The sequence below is a fragment of the Crassostrea angulata genome, chromosome 5 (assembly GCF_025612915.1).
Source record: "Crassostrea angulata isolate pt1a10 chromosome 5, ASM2561291v2, whole genome shotgun sequence".
NCBI classification, from domain to species: Eukaryota; Metazoa; Mollusca; class Bivalvia; order Ostreida; family Ostreidae; genus Magallana; species Magallana angulata.
This window is the reverse complement of record NC_069115.1, coordinates 38,169,657-38,185,207: the sequence shown is the minus strand read 5'-3', so window position 1 is coordinate 38,185,207 and position 15,551 is coordinate 38,169,657. Positions and strand designations below refer to the sequence as shown.

General features: G+C 38.7%; 1 protein-coding gene across 1 annotated transcript; it reads right to left on the bottom strand.

The window, feature by feature from the left end:
- Positions 1-955: 955 nt before the first annotated feature.
- On the bottom strand, positions 956-12,562 carry LOC128186235 (dentin sialophosphoprotein-like). Its single transcript, XM_052856015.1, has 7 exons — positions 12,450-12,562; positions 4,942-11,344; positions 3,403-3,467; positions 2,952-3,108; positions 2,311-2,520; positions 1,796-1,987; positions 956-1,375 (listed from the first exon to the last, which is right to left on the bottom strand). The coding sequence occupies exons 1-7, from the start codon at positions 12,490-12,492 to the stop codon at positions 1,330-1,332; spliced, it is 7,116 nt and encodes a 2,371-aa protein (XP_052711975.1). The 5' UTR covers positions 12,493-12,562; the 3' UTR covers positions 956-1,329.
- Positions 12,563-15,551: the final 2,989 nt, after the last annotated feature.

The window sequence follows — 15,551 nt, the reverse complement described above, 5'->3', positions numbered from 1 at the left end:
TAAAATAACACGAGTTGTAAACGGGGGGAAAATGAACCGAATACCCTTCACAGCATGTCACACCCTTAAACAATACAAATGGGTAACATGTTTTTTGAGACCCAAGAGTCTCTTTGAGGAGCAAAAGACTCAAACAGATTAGATGAAAGAGCGCATCGGAGTGCGAAATGCCAGATCATGATCTTTCTTTAATTGAAAGTTCGTGAAAAAGCAAACGGAAAAAAATCAAAATGGCGAATTAGACGCCGCCTCATTAGGTTGTAATCGGAGTTTGAACAGCTTCATATTTGTCAGTCTTTTCTTTCAAATGCAATCTGTTGGCACCATCGGCATAGCCTTAAAGATGCGGCAGCATGGGAAGAGTGATGCATCCTTTTAGTTTATCTCACAGTTAGGGACAATTTGTTTGTATCCTATTTTAAAACGGTTTACATGTTATTGTAACATGCGCAAAATTAGATTTCACACGTATATAAGTGTGTATAATTTTAATGGAAAAGTAACATTCTTATAAATGCTATTGCATCAACTTGAAAACTTTTCGTATAAGCAATATGGGCTACAGTTTTCATGTCGGATTTTTTTTTATTGTGAAACTATGATGACAAAATATTATGGTATATAAACTTTTAATAGACTTGTTATTGTGGGGATAGCTATTTTTGGACTAAAAAAGAATTAAAAAAACATTATTGTCCTGTGCCAAACATTGGTTTGTTTTATATAGATGTACTACTACTATGTAGGTGTTTTTTTGTTTTTTTCAGTTTATATCTGCTCTATAAGCATTCGTTACAAAGCTAATCTTGTACCTGTGTTGGTATATTCGTTTTTCACTTAGAATTATGGACACATATTTGTATAACAAAGCGTTACTTGCTATTAAAATAGATATGACCTGTATATGTATACCTGAAACATTGTTCGGTATAAAATTGATAACCAAGAATTTCCGTTTTTAACACATTTATTATCAAATTATCATTATTTCTATATATTCATTTTATTCGTACCTTATTTCCGATGATAAACAAACCACTCTTTTCTTCAAACACAATATTAGTTTTTTTTTTTTAGCTTTTACCATGCCTTCGCATAATCTTTATTATAGGAACTAAAAAAATTACTGAAACACATTTTGACCAAAAGGCTCCATAGAAAAATAACAACAAACCAGTTACTCCAAAACACACATCTTCTGTAGCTTTAAGCTCGTTTTTATCAATCAAAACAGCCCATATTAGGACAAAAAAGTGTCTGTGGTTGACACAATGAGACAAATGATCTCCTTTTGGATTGGTATAATTACGGAAATTCTCTAAATCATCTTCAGCTGTTGCAAGGACATGACGAAGAGCACTTCTTATCCACACCGCTACAAAAAAAAAAATGAAAAGAATTTAATAGATAGACTGGATTTAAATGTCTTTTTTAACATATGAATAAAATAATTATAAAATATGAAAATTATTGAATATCTGGGTTTTTTAAGGGAAAGGGCTATTTTTTTTTCTTAATTTTATGGTAACTCCCTCCCCCCCCCCCCCCCCAATAAAAAAATAAACAACCTCTCCCCATCCCCATCCCCTGTAAAAGTAACAAAAAACTCCCCAAAACAAAATAAGTATTTCATATGGCAAATTTCAATGGCAAAATTTAAAAATCTCCCAAAAAATCTTCAAAATGATATGTAACCTATTGTGTATTCAAAACTTGCATCCTTGGGAAGAAAAAAGAGGTCAGTTATACCGGTATATCCTACTAATTCTTATAATATCTTATCCCTGTTGCTTACTTGCACTTGGCGTAGCACTCGTTCCTGTAAGTCGACCCGTCCGATCCGCAGACTGGTTCGTAGTCCAGAGTGAGACATTTGCTGCAGCCGGACTGTGAGTAGGCCAGCATGAAGGCCGGGACAAACATGTCGTTGTTGTTGCTGGGTGCCTGGTTACATGGACAGACTCCCTCACATGCCTGTACTACTCCCCTACGAAACGAAAAATTGTCAGATTATTATCTCACTCTCTCTTTTTTTTTTTACATGTATTTGTAGACGAGGGAGATAATCGCGGAGTATAGGGAATTCATTTATAAGTTATCTATAGCGGCCAAAGTAATCCTTAGGATTACGAACCTGTTTATTGTTTGCACATATATGTTTGAAAAACAAATGCATTCTAATTAGGTTTAATGATCCGAAAAAAAATTTAATTTAATACTGGACACATTTATGAGTACACAAACAATTTATCATGAATGAAAAAAAATAACAACACACAACCCCCCAAAACTCAAAACAAAACAACTTACTCGCAAGCAAGTAGACATGGATTATCATACACCTGCCCATCCACTCCGCAGACTGGACTATACACATTTCCTGGACAAGAGCAAAATGGCGCCTCGGTGGCGGATGGATATTGTTCCGTCGGTGTAATAAGTCCTGTAAACATGGCGGCTTCAGATGTTGGAATAACTGGGCACGGGCACTCGCCGTCACATTCTTTGAGTACAGATCCGCTAAGAAATGTGAGTGATGTCGAAAACAATGTTATAAAAGTGGTCACTCTTACTAAAAGTGTACATGTATGATCTGCATTTTACATTCAGGAAGTTGATCAATCTTGTTCTGAAAATGTGAATTCGTTTTTGAAAAAAAATTCCTGAATTTAATTTTAACATTAAATTGAATATTGTGATAAGAACTTTTAAGTAAATCATACATAGAAGTGTATATGTACATTAGTAAAACAGAAGAAAATAGTCAGAAGAAAAGAGACGATTTCAACCCACATCGAAAAGAGAATCTTCGCTCGCTAGCCAAGGGTTTTTGGTCCACCCCGCTCCCCATATGACCGAAAACCCTTGGCTAGCGAAGATTTGAAAAGAGACACAATATTCTTTCTCCGTTTCTTACTCCAACGAAGGAAGATAAATTTGAAAGTTCTTACCGGCAGTCTCTCTCGCAGTCACTGTAGTACGTCATTCCGTTGACGCCACACACGGGAACATATACAAGGGGGCACATTGGACACTCGTCCCTCACAGTGGGGGGAGCTCCGTTCACTAACGGGAATTCCGTCGGTGTGTAAGAAGAAAAGGCCTCATCTGAATGGGTGGAATGAAAATTAGACATTTAATTTATTTTTTATTTCGATGCATTAAAAAAAACCAATTCTTGTTCTTTTTATTAAAGAGGCAGAATGGTCAACAAATTCACCACCAAAATCTGCAAAAATTTCAAGATATGATTATTTTAGTTATCAAAAATTCAACATTTTTCCTTTGTTTTATAAAGAGTTCTCATTCTAAAGGAGATCAATACAGTCTAAAAATGGAGACGAACATCGAGGCCTTTCAAAAGATATGTATGTATATGTGTGTCTTTGTATTACTACTTACTTCCACTGGAACTGGAACCGGAAGTGACGCAAGGACAGTCGCCGTCACAGTCTTTGTAAACAGGACTGCAACATATATTGTTACATTTAGAAATATCCATACAAAACTAGAGAACATGGCAAATGTTCGTGTTCAAAAACATCTTATTCTTAATTTTGCAAAGAACCTTTAAATACGCTTTTGTTAAAAATATAAACTCATTGTTAAAAGTTCTGAAATTTATAGGCAGCCAATATACGATAGAACTTTAGATATCTATATAGAAACAGGCAACCAAAGACAAAATAGAATAACAATATAGGAGACACCGTCTCCCAGACAAGCTGACATATTCGTGACAAACGGTCCGCTATTAATTATGATGATTCTAACCTGCTGGACCGTGTCAGAGATAACTTATTTCTGATTCTAATTATGGATAATTACGATAAAGCTTGTCGACAGAGAGAATCATTAGCATTATAAAACAGATATACCCATTTGATGTATTCTGGTATTTATCTTTTATTGTTTTGTTACGGTTTTTTCGGGCGGGAGGGGGGGGGGGTACATATAATTTATACGTGCTTGTCAAAAGTATTCGCATAGATTTGCATTATATATATACTTGTATACATATGTATATATCTGTCTTACATGTATATAAAGTTTACGTGGTTTAAAATAGTAATTTTTTAATAAAAATTAAAAAAGTACTTTAAAATTTTTTTAGTATTAATTTAGAAACGCAATTTTCCATCGATGATTAGCGGGTATTGAATTATTAATCAAATATAGAAATATAGAAATCTGAGTCTTGAAGAGGTTGTTGTTATCTTAAGTGCACGTAAACAAAATAACATGCTTCAAATCTTCTTCGGAATAATAATCAGTACACTCTCTCTCTCTCAGTAAATCAGTAAATCTCGCTCTAGCGCGATCGATATGATGACATTTACGACGGTTTCGGCGCGTGCCTCTAAATGAAGGTTTTACGGCAATTTGTGATGAGCCATTGTTCATTGCTTATATGGGTCTGAGATGGACATAATCCTCATTTCGACGCTTTGTTATATAGCACATCATATTAGTCTGGAATTTTTGTGTGATAAATCTTTCTTGCAAAACGTATGCAGATGATAAATAACGAATTCTGTGATAAAACATGGCAAAGTACGGTCTTTTGATGATGATTAATAACTGCCTAATACAAGACTCAATATTTAAAAACGTGTATATTATAAATATTGGATAAGTTCTAAAATCCAAAAATGAAACATAATAATATGTGTATATGTTTTAAAAGACGAAAATCATCAAATTTCACGGACGAGAAGCACTGTAGATGATTTTCCATTGTTGGTATAGTTTGATAAGATTACATGTTGAGGTAATCTTTAAGGACGTCTTCGGCCTATCTAAAGAATTTTCAATCCTCGTGTTATAAATGTATTCACCTTTAAGCAGATTCTTGAGATTACAAAAGCTTAAATATTTAGATAACCATAAAGTATTGCCTTAAGCTTGTTACATGTAGTTGTTCTCTATACAAATACTTACGATAAAATATCACACTCGTTGCTATAAGTAATTCCATCAGAGCCACAGAAAGATCCCTGTCTGCAAGCTGAACTGCTTTTTTCTGATCCAGAAGTTGCTAATTTTTGTGCTGAATTCACACTAACACTGTTGCCTCTTCCTACATCATTGCCGGGTCCTGAGTCAAGGCGTCTTGCGCTGTTGCCTCTGCCTACATTATTGCCGGGTCCTGAGTCAAGGCGTTTTGCGCTGTTGCCTCTGCCTACATCATTGCCGGGTCCTGAGTCAAGGCGTCTTGCGCTGTTGCCTCTGCCTACATCATTGCCGGGTCCTGAGTCAAGGCGTTTTGCGCTGTTGCCTCTGCCTACATCATTGCCGGGTCCTGAGTCAAGGCGTTTTGCGCTGTTGCCCCTGCCCACATCATTTCCAGGTCCCGAGTCAAGGCGTCTTGCACTGTTGCCTCTTCCTACATCATTGCCGGGTCCTGAGTCAAGGCGTTTTGCGCTGTTGCCTCTGCCCACATCATTGCCGGGTCCTGAGTCAAGGCGTCTTGCGCTGTTGCCTTTGCCTACATCATTTCCAGGTCCTGCATCAAGGCGACTTGCGCTGTTGCCTCTGCCCACATCATTGCCCGGTCCTGAGTCAAGGCGTCTTGCGCTGATGCCTCTTCCTATATCATTGCCTGGTCCTGAGTCAAGGCGTCTTGCGCTGTTGCCTCTGCCCACATCATTGCCTGGTCCTGAGTCAAGGCGTTTTGCGCTGTTGCCTCTGCCCACATCATTGCCGGGTCCTGAGTCAAGGCGTTTTGCGCTGTTGCCTCTGCCCACATCATTGCCGGGTCCTGAATCAAGGCGTTTTGCGCTGTTGCCTCTGCCCACATCATTTCCAGGTCCTGAGTCAAGGCGTCTTGCACTGTTGCCTCTTCCTACATCATTGCCAGGTCCTGAGTCAAGGCGTTTTACGCTGTTGCCTCTGCCCACATCATTACCGGGACCTGAGTCAAGGCGTCTTGCACTGTTGCCTCTGCCTACATCATTGCCGGGTCCTGAGTCAAGGCGTCTTGCGCTGTTGCCTCTTCCTACATCATTGCCAGGTCCTGAGTCAAGGCGTCTTGCACTGTTGCCTCTTCCTACATCATTGCCGGGTCCTGAGTCCAGGCGTCTTGCGCTGTTGCCTCTGCCCACATCATTGCCGGGTCCTGAGTCAAGGCGTCTTGCACTGTTGCCTCTGCCCACATCATTGCCGGGTCCTGAGTCAAGGCGTCTTGCACTGTTGCCTCTGCCCACATCATTGCCGGGTCCTGAGTCAATGCGTCTTGCACTGTTGCCTCTGCCCACATCATTGCCGGGTCCTGAGTCCAGACGTCTTGCACTGTTGCCTCTTCCTACATCATTGCCTGGTCCTGAGTCAAGGCGTCTTGCGCTGTTGCCTTTGCCTACATCATTGCCTGGTCCTGAGTCAAGGCGTCTTGCACTGTTGCCTCTGCCCATATCGTTGCCGGGTCCTGAGTCCAGACGGCTTGCGCTGTTGCCTCTTCCTACATCATTGCCAGGTCCTGAGTCAAGACGTCTTGCGCTGATGCCTCTTCCTATATCATTGCCTGGTCCTGAGTCAAGGCGTCTTGCGCTGTTGCCTCTGCCCACATCATTGCCGGGTCCTGAGTCAAGGCGTCTTGCACTGTTGCCTCTGCCCATATCGTTGCCGGGTCCTGAGTCCAGACGTCTTGCGCTGTTGCCTCTTCCTACATCATTGCCTGGTCCTGAGTCAAGGCGTCTTGCGCTGTTGCCTTTGCCCACATCATTGCCTGGTCCTGAGTCAAGGCGTTTTGCACTGTTGCCTCTGCCCACATCATTGCCGGGTCCTGAGTCCAGACGTCTTGCGCTGTTGCCTCTTCCTACATCATTGCCTGGTCCTGAGTCCAGACGTCTTGCGCTGTTGCCTCTGCCCACATCATTGCCGGGTCCTGAGTCAAGGCGTCTTGCGCTGTTGCCTCTGCCCACATCATTGCCAGGTCCTGAGTCAAGGCCTCTTGCGCTGTTGCCTCTGCCCACATCATTGCCGGGTCCTGAGTCAAGGCGTCTTGCCCTGTTGCCTTTTCCTACGTCATTTCCTGGTCCAGAATCCAACCCCTTAGTTAGATATATTCTGTTCACATCATTACCGGGTCCCGAATCAAGACCTTTAGTTTTAAAATTTCTTTTTGAATCCTTATTACGTTTTCCAACCAAAACTGCTTTTGCTGAAGATACGGTTTCAGACTTTTGCGCTTTGTATGCTAGTTTCATTACACTATTTCCTCTTCCAATGTCATTTCCTGGTCCAGTGCCCAGGCGTCTTGCGCTGTTGCCTCTACCTACATCGTTGCCGGGTCCAGAATCGTACCGGCCTTTGCTGTTTCCTCGACCAACATCATTGCCTGGTCCGGAGTCAAAACGCATGCCACTGTTTCCTTTTCCTACGTCATTTCCTGGTCCAGAATCGTACCGACCTTGGCTATTTCCTCGATTAACATCGTTGCCTGGTCCGGAGTCAAAAGTCATGACACTGTTTCCTCGACCAACATCATTGCCTGGTCCAGAATCGTACCGGGCTTGGCTATTTCCTCGACCAACATCATTACCTGGTCCAGAATCGTACCGGGCTTGGGTATTTCCTCGACCAACATCATTACCTGGTCCAGAATCGTACCGGCCTTGGCTATTTCCTCGACCAACATCATTTCCTGGTCCAGAATGGTAACGGCCTATGCTATTTCCTCGACCAACATCATTGCCTGGTCCTGAATCAAAAAGCATGCCACTGTTTCCTCTTCCAACATCATTTCCTGGTCCAGAATCGTACTGGGCCTGACTATTTCCTCGACCAGCATCATTGCCTGGTCCTGAATCTAAACGCATTGCACTGTTTCCTCGACCAACATCATTGCCTGGACCTGAATCAAAACGCATGCCACTGTTTCCTCTTCCAACATCATTTCCTGGTCCAGAATCGTACCGGGCTTGGCTATTTCCTCGACCAACATCATTTCCTGGTCCAGAATCAAAACGCATGGCACTGTTTCCTCGACCAACATCATTGCCTGGACCTGAATCAAAACGCATGCCACTGTTTCCTCTTCCAACATCATTTCCTGGTCCAGAATCGTACCGGGCTTGGCTATTTCCTCGACCAACATCATTTCCTGGTCCAGAATCAAAACGCATGGCACTGTTTCCTCGATCAACATCATTGCCTTGACCTGAATCAAAACGCATGGCGCTGTTTCCTCTTCCAACATCATTTCCTGGTCCAGAATCGTACCGGCCTTGGCTATTTCCTCGACCAACATCGTTGCCTGGTCCTGAATCAAAACGCATGGCACTGTTTCCTCTTCCAACATCATTGCCTGGTCCAGAATCATACCGACCTTGGCTATTTCCTCGATCAACATCATTGCCTGGTCCTGAATCAAAACGCATGGCACTGTTTCCTCGACCAACATCATTGCCTGGTCCAGAATCATACCGACCTTGGCTATTTCCTCGACCAACATCATTGCCTGGTCCTGAATCTAAACGCACGGCACTGTTTCCTCTTCCAACGTCATTTCCTGGTCCAGAATCGTACCGCATGGCAATATTTCCTTTTCCAACATCATTGCCTGGTCCAGAATCAAATGTATTTTTGCTTCTTGAGTTCACTGCAGAAGGCATTTCTATGAAATTTGTTTTTTTATTTGATCCGAATTGTGAAACAGATTTAAAGGATAACCGTTTATATGTAACAGAGCTATCAGGGTTATCTTTATAAACCAGATTTGAACCGACCAAAGTTGAAGGTTTCCCTGTATTTACTTTTGATCCTGCTGATTGACCAGAACTGCCGTAGACTAATGTTTCAAGATTCGAAACACCATTTGAAGGAGCGCTTGGTTCGGATTTTATGTTGTATGACTGGTCTGTATTTTCAGATTGTAATGTTGAACCAGATGTTCCCGCGGATGTATAAGAAGAACTTTTGTAGTTTTGATTACCAGATGTTCCTGTGGAGGTATAGGAGGTTCCTTTGTAGCCCTGATTGTCCGATGTTCCTGTGGATGTATATGAGGAACTCTGTTTGCCATTTCCTGGCTGTTGGTCATAAGAGGAATATTTTGTTTTCTGATTTCCGTTGTTACTAGAACTTGAAACGATAGTTACTGCTGAATTGCTATCTTTTTCACCCATAGGATTGCCTTCAGTGTCTAACTGCGAGTATTGGACACTGTAGTGGGGTCTAATTGGTTTTGATGCTTCCTTTGATTTTAAAGCCCCGCTCTTAGAACTTGTTGACTTTGGGCTTGTTTCAGGTGTTTCTGGTGTATCTTTCTCTGCTGGTTTGACTGTTTTTGCTGATGTTTTTGGCACAGCAGATTTACCTTTAAACGATGAAGAATAGCCTGTTGATTTTCCTCCACTGGTATAGCCAAAGGATGTTGAAGACGACATTGAACTTTTGCTCCTAATAAGACCAAGGGTCTTTGAGTCCGGTGAATCTTTTTCAAATGTTTTGACTGTCTTTGAAGATGATTTTGGTAAAGCGTTGCTGGTTAGTGAAGACATAGAACTTTTGTTTTTCATTAAACGAAGACTTTTTGAGTCCGCTGAATCTTTTTCTGCTGGTTTGGCGATTTTGGCAGACGTTTGTGGTGCATTATTGCTAGTTGGCGTTATTGAATCTGGTAAATCTTTTTCTGCTGGTTTGACTGTTTTTGCAGATGTTTGTGATACAGTGTTGCTAGTTAAGGAAAATTTGCCTCTCGTGCCTGATGATTGTACTCCTTGATTAGAAGTGAGGGAGGACGAAGAAGAAATAGAACTTCTACTCTTGATAAGACCAAGAGCTTTCAAGAATGATTTCCGTTGTTGAGGAGTCATTTTACTAGTATCTGGACCTTTGTATTTTATGTTAGATTTTTGTATTGGAAGCATCGTACCACCGCTCTTTGAACTCTGTACTGTTCCTGAGACCGAAGAGGATGAGCTGGAAATCCGTTTTCCGCTGTTGATACCGTTAATGTTTTGTAACATTTGACGCATTTGCATATTGCTTATTTTGGGTACATTTTTTCCAATTAATGGACTTCCTTGTGGGACAATGACTTTTTTCGTTAGAGTTTGTTGACGTTGTAATACAACTACAGGCTTTTTATCATTGTCAGATGATTTACTTTTAAGGTTTTGGTATGAATTTGCTGATTTTTTCTTTGACAGTTGTGCTTTGAACTGTTCAAGCTTTGTTCGTAGATTTTGGAACGCCGATGATATTTGTCCAGAATTTCCTGACATTTTGGAGGCCAAAGCTTGTTTTGTTTTCTTTCCATCTTTTTCATCTGGTCCAGAAAATGTTGTTACTATCGATCGTGAGGATGATGAAGATGTAGATGCTGTGTTAGCTTTGTAAGAAGTCTTCGATGATTTAGGTAAACCTTGATTTGTTTTAACGACTGTTTTCTTGCCATCTTTCTCATCCGGACCAGAAAACCGCCGTGGAATTGCCTGTGTCAAAGGAGAACCTTGTACTGTTGCAGATTTCAAGTTGGAAACATTGCTATTTGCTAAAGACTTGGCTGCTGACTTTCTTCCATCTTTTTCGTCCGGTCCCGAAAACTTTGTAATAGAGCTCTTCCCGGAGGACACAGCGTTTGAACTCATAGATGACGAAGACTGTGTCATTGATGAGAAACTGCTTCCAGTACGCGAAACATTGCTATTTGCTATGGACTTAGGTCCTGATTTTCTTCCATCTTTTTCATCTGGTCCTGAAAACTTTGTGATAGAACTTTTTCCGAAAGACACACCGTTTGAACTCATAGATGACGAAGACATGGATGATAAACTACTGCTTGTACGTTTGGCTCCATTTTTTTCGTCAGGTCCAGAAGCAACAGAAACCATTTTGTAAGATGTAACCTTAACGCCAGGGCCTCTTCCCGGCATTTGTTCGTCGTAGGATGAGGCTATTGATATTTTTGATCCGCCTCCTTGTTTTGTGTTACTTGACCTCATAGAAACTGGCATTGGTGGTCCCCTTGGTGGTCCCTTTGGTGGTCGTTCTTCGTCTAATGTTTTTGCCTTTGTTGATGTAGACAATTTTGTTAAACCACTTTTTGAACTGGACTTGGAAGATTGGTCCTTTGTTATTAATCCTATTGATTTCATTAATTTGGCTAGTCTACTCTGAACCACATTTGGAGACACATTCCGAGACGGTGAGGGTAGAGCTTTACCGTTAGAGAAAGACCATATACCGGCCGGTGTTTTGGCGGCGAAAGACCCAGTTTTGGGAGGATTTCTTTCATCCAGCTTAGTTCCGACATTTATTTTCTTGTTTCCATCGGTTATCCGGATGGGAAATTTTGGTCCATTTTCCGGGGCAGATCCCGGAAGTGCTTGCACTCCAATCCCTACAAGCAGTTAAATTGTTTTTATTCACTCAGAACAAAAAGTAAATCATTAATCCTCATACATATAACAAATGAAGAAGTAAACAAATGATCAATACCAGGACACGGATAAAATAATAATACATTTTTAAATTTCTAGTTATTGGAGTTTACTGGGATGATATAAATCTGGGAGATATCTTTTGACTTTCGTTTTGATCCCCAGTTGCAGCTCTCTCTCTATCTCTCTCTCTCTCTCTCTCTCTCTCTCTCTCTCTCTCTCTCTCTCTCTCAAAAGACTTTTTGTATGCTGTCAATTCTCATATATGATTCTATACGCTAGTATTTAATCAATTAGTACTTAACAAGAGTAGGAAGCATACATAAACTTCAGTATTATGATTTCAATTTAGTCAATTTCATAAATGTACTTGGATATAAAATGACAAAAACTCTAGAATAGCAAACGCTCTTCTCTGAAAACAACGTGCGACTTCTTGGATTGTAATTACTAAACATAGCTATTGTTCCCATTTCTGTGTACACACAAACATGTGTTTAACATATCTTAATTTGTAATGCATGTTTACAGATAATTGGCGTTTGGGATCGAGTGTCAACGAAGGCCGGCTATTAGAAAGGTTTATTCATAGCCTCGAGACAATGCTTGTTATTAGTATTTTGTTAGTTTTTTTCGTCAATTATCTATTTCTATAAAAATGACTTCATATATAAATTGCATAGACAGCAATTTAACATTAATGAGTAGCTAATACATGTGACTGATAAAATGTATGTACGCCACTGAAAAAAAATGATTAAGGAAACATACTAATTTATTGTAAATTTTAATTTAATCTATCTTTTTTCGTGAGTGATTATGAGTAAAGGTGCTGTAGTAACTAGGTAAAATTACAATATAGATACATTTATCAAGAATCATTGTCATTTTAAATTTAAAAAAATCAATTATTAACTAAGCGTTAATATTTCGACATAAAAAATGATAACAAATTCATCACTTTAATTATAGTTATTCAACACTAAATAAATATATTTATTCTCCATTTGCTTTAAGCGATAAAAAGAAATATTAAAGTTATGCATTAGCACAATGAAATCTTACCAATAACTGCTATATGGTAAAATATCAATTTAATCCAATTCATGGCGCTTCCGATGATAAATTGTCAATCATTTATTATTTCACAGAAACTATTTTCATATATTTTTTTAATAGTCCTCTTCATACAAAGTCTGCATGGGTTTAAAAAAATCTTCACCCAGCGGCCACTCCGTCTTTACCCCTCACGACAGCTAGCCAGACTGACCAAAGGAACACGGCCAAGTAAAAAAATGCGACCGGTTCCGCAGAAAACAGGATGTGTTCATAAAGAGGTGAAATACCATTAAGTGTCATGCATATGTTGGTGGTTACTTAATGTTCCTCACTAGACCGTACAAAGTGGGAAAGTGAAAGCAAAGAAAGGGGAAGAAATGGAGGCTAAAAATGGCCTATTGACGGGTCGCATAAAGAAGTGACATGTCAATGGGAAATGAATGTATTTGTAGTTTTTATTGAGAGATATTGCCCGTTCACACGAATTATGGTTAATTTGCTCGGGATTACATCAAAACTTGAGGAACACAAAGTCAGTCAGAATGTGATTTTTTGGTACACTTTTTGCATAATAAAAGGAGGGATTTTTTTTTTATAACGGAAACACAATTGAAAAAAAGAATTCGAAGTCGGAGATATGCGCTTAAATTTCCATCTAGATTAATATCCATACATTTACACGTATACGTAAATTTATAAATATATGTAAAAAATGATCATATTCTTGAAAATAATAAAAGTTAATAAAAAGTTTCAACAACATCACTACTTTTTATTGAATGATCAGAAAAAGTTTTGTACATTGATATCTCGTTGATTTTTTTTTTCTCGAGTATAAATTTGAAATTCGATTTCTTAAACACATTTTTTCATTGCCCATTTATTATTGATATTGAGTGATTAATTAATTAAAATGTTTAAGAAAATGTTTTTAAATTAATCTCATCAGATCCCGTCTGACAGGACTAATAACTTCTTTATTGGAACCGATCGATCTCCGTTCAAATCACGATGATCTTCATAAGGTCTGAAATTTACGACTGTGGTCCGCCAATCGGAAGGGTTTTATTACAAGAGAAGACAACTCGGTGGCATCTCCCAACCACATGGATAGCACGGCGAGTATCTGAAGGACAATGCAATAGATTGTCTATATTGACCCGTAGAAAGGATGAACTGATAGCAAACAAGTTGGATCTATAATTATAACACATGCGGTTACTCCGTTGGTCGCACGCCGCGAAAAAAAGGCGCGGCTCTTATTATGTGAGAAAGAAAGTGCGTTTTATTGTGTTAAGAAAGAACGTGTAAGGCATATTTTGGATTTTCGGCAGTGTTATGAAAATGTGCACCTGTTGTATGAACGTTATATAAATACTAAATGCATGTCTTTAAACCTTATTTGGGTAATTTTGTTAACCAAAAACCAAGCACCACGAAGACCGAGCCATTATAAGAAAGGGTATCGGACCTATATAATGAAAATAAAATACATTATAGATCCATGTATAAACGTACTTATTTCATAGTAATGCACTTGGTTTTAGTAGAGGTTGTAGACTAATTGGAAATTTGTCCGATATAGTGGCAAATTACAGGAAATGATTGTGAAAATTTGTATTACGGTTATTCTTAGCAACAGAGAGAGAGAGAGAGAGAGAGAGAGAGAGAGAGAGAGAGAGAGAGAGAGAGAGAGAGATTACAAAACCTTTATTCTTAATCTATACGCTTCTTTGATATCACTTTATTTAGCATATTACATTTAACTATAAGATATTTAAAACCCAAAAATTACTTATTTTGTATATGTATTAATGTAAATGGTCATGAAAATCAAAGGAATAAAATAATCTTTTATTGTCATAAGATATCTCCCTAAAAGTTGCATAAAAGCAATCCTAATTATTCAACAAATGAGAGCTCTATAAGTATCATGGTTTTTTTTCTCACCTTACATTATATTTACGTCTTATAATGTCTGAGTTTAACAATAATTCCTTTTAAAGACAAATCCATTTATTTGTACAATTAGACAGAAAAAAAACCCTAAACAATGTATATATGCAGTTAGAAGTGCAAATAAGGCGATGAGCTTTTGTTCTGAAGCCCATTTTAATATTTAGAGATTTAAAGAAAATTATTTAATTACCTGTATACCTTAATGTCTGTGCTGTATTGCATACACTTAACTCTGTGTAATTGAGAATCGTTATGAACCGAAATGTTCCTGTAAATCAATAGATTTAACCATACTTTAAAAAAATTAATTTCATTCTAATTAAATGTTTGTTCATAGATCGTTCCTGGTAGATTAATGCAGTATAATTTAGTCAATATGTCATAGTATTTTTTAAAAAAAACTTCAGGGTATACAATATTAACAATGAAATTACAGTAAATAATTTAACGTTAATATATTCTAGTTATCCCTTCAATTGTCATTGGTTCAAGCACTAATTCGATGATCACGTGACGTATAAGATCCAGAAAACATGGATATGAATTATGGGAGGTATTTACAATTTGCACGTTTTCCTTCTGATGTGATGATAAACACTTACCGTGTCACCTCCGAGTAAGTAATCAAAGTTCAGGACAGTTTCATATGTAAATAGACCTGTACCGGATTTGGTTGTAAGGTCGAAGGTTCAAATCGTCTTGGCTGCAAAAACGCTTGCTTGATGCCGATCCAGCAAGTCATTGTTGATGTATTTATAGCCTAAAACGCAAATTGTTTCGGAAAATGGGAGACATGTAATCAGCCTAAATAAGCGGTGACCATATTTGATCTTGGGAACTGTCAAACTGACTTCAAGACCTTGCATTGTATTTACCATCTGTGTAAATTAATCTTCCCATTGCAACTGTCAACTGTTGAAAAAATCTCTAATATCATCAAAATGTTGCTGCTGATATTTAAAAATTATCGAAGCAATAACGCATAAATTTTAATTAAATAGTCATTATGCAAGTGTTTTGTAAAAGTTTTCAAGGGGGGGGGGGGGGGGTTAAGAAAATAGTGGACAATCCAATATACATGAATCAAAATTTCGGAATAACGTGGAGCAATTTTTTTTTTTTGATTTGTTTTCGAGAAACCATTTTCAA

Excerpts from the sequence above, each read along its gene's own strand:
- LOC128186235 (XM_052856015.1), bottom strand. The coding sequence starts at position 12,492 with ATGAATTGGATTAAATTGATATTTTACCATATAGCAGTTATTG. Across the intron at positions 3,468-4,941 it reads AACGAGTGTGATATTTTATC|TCCTGTTTACAAAGACTGTG; the intron begins GTAAGTATTTGT and ends TATATGTTGCAG. Across the intron at positions 1,988-2,310 it reads CCATGTCTACTTGCTTGCGA|GGGAGTAGTACAGGCATGTG; the intron begins GTAAGTTGTTTT and ends TTCGTTTCGTAG.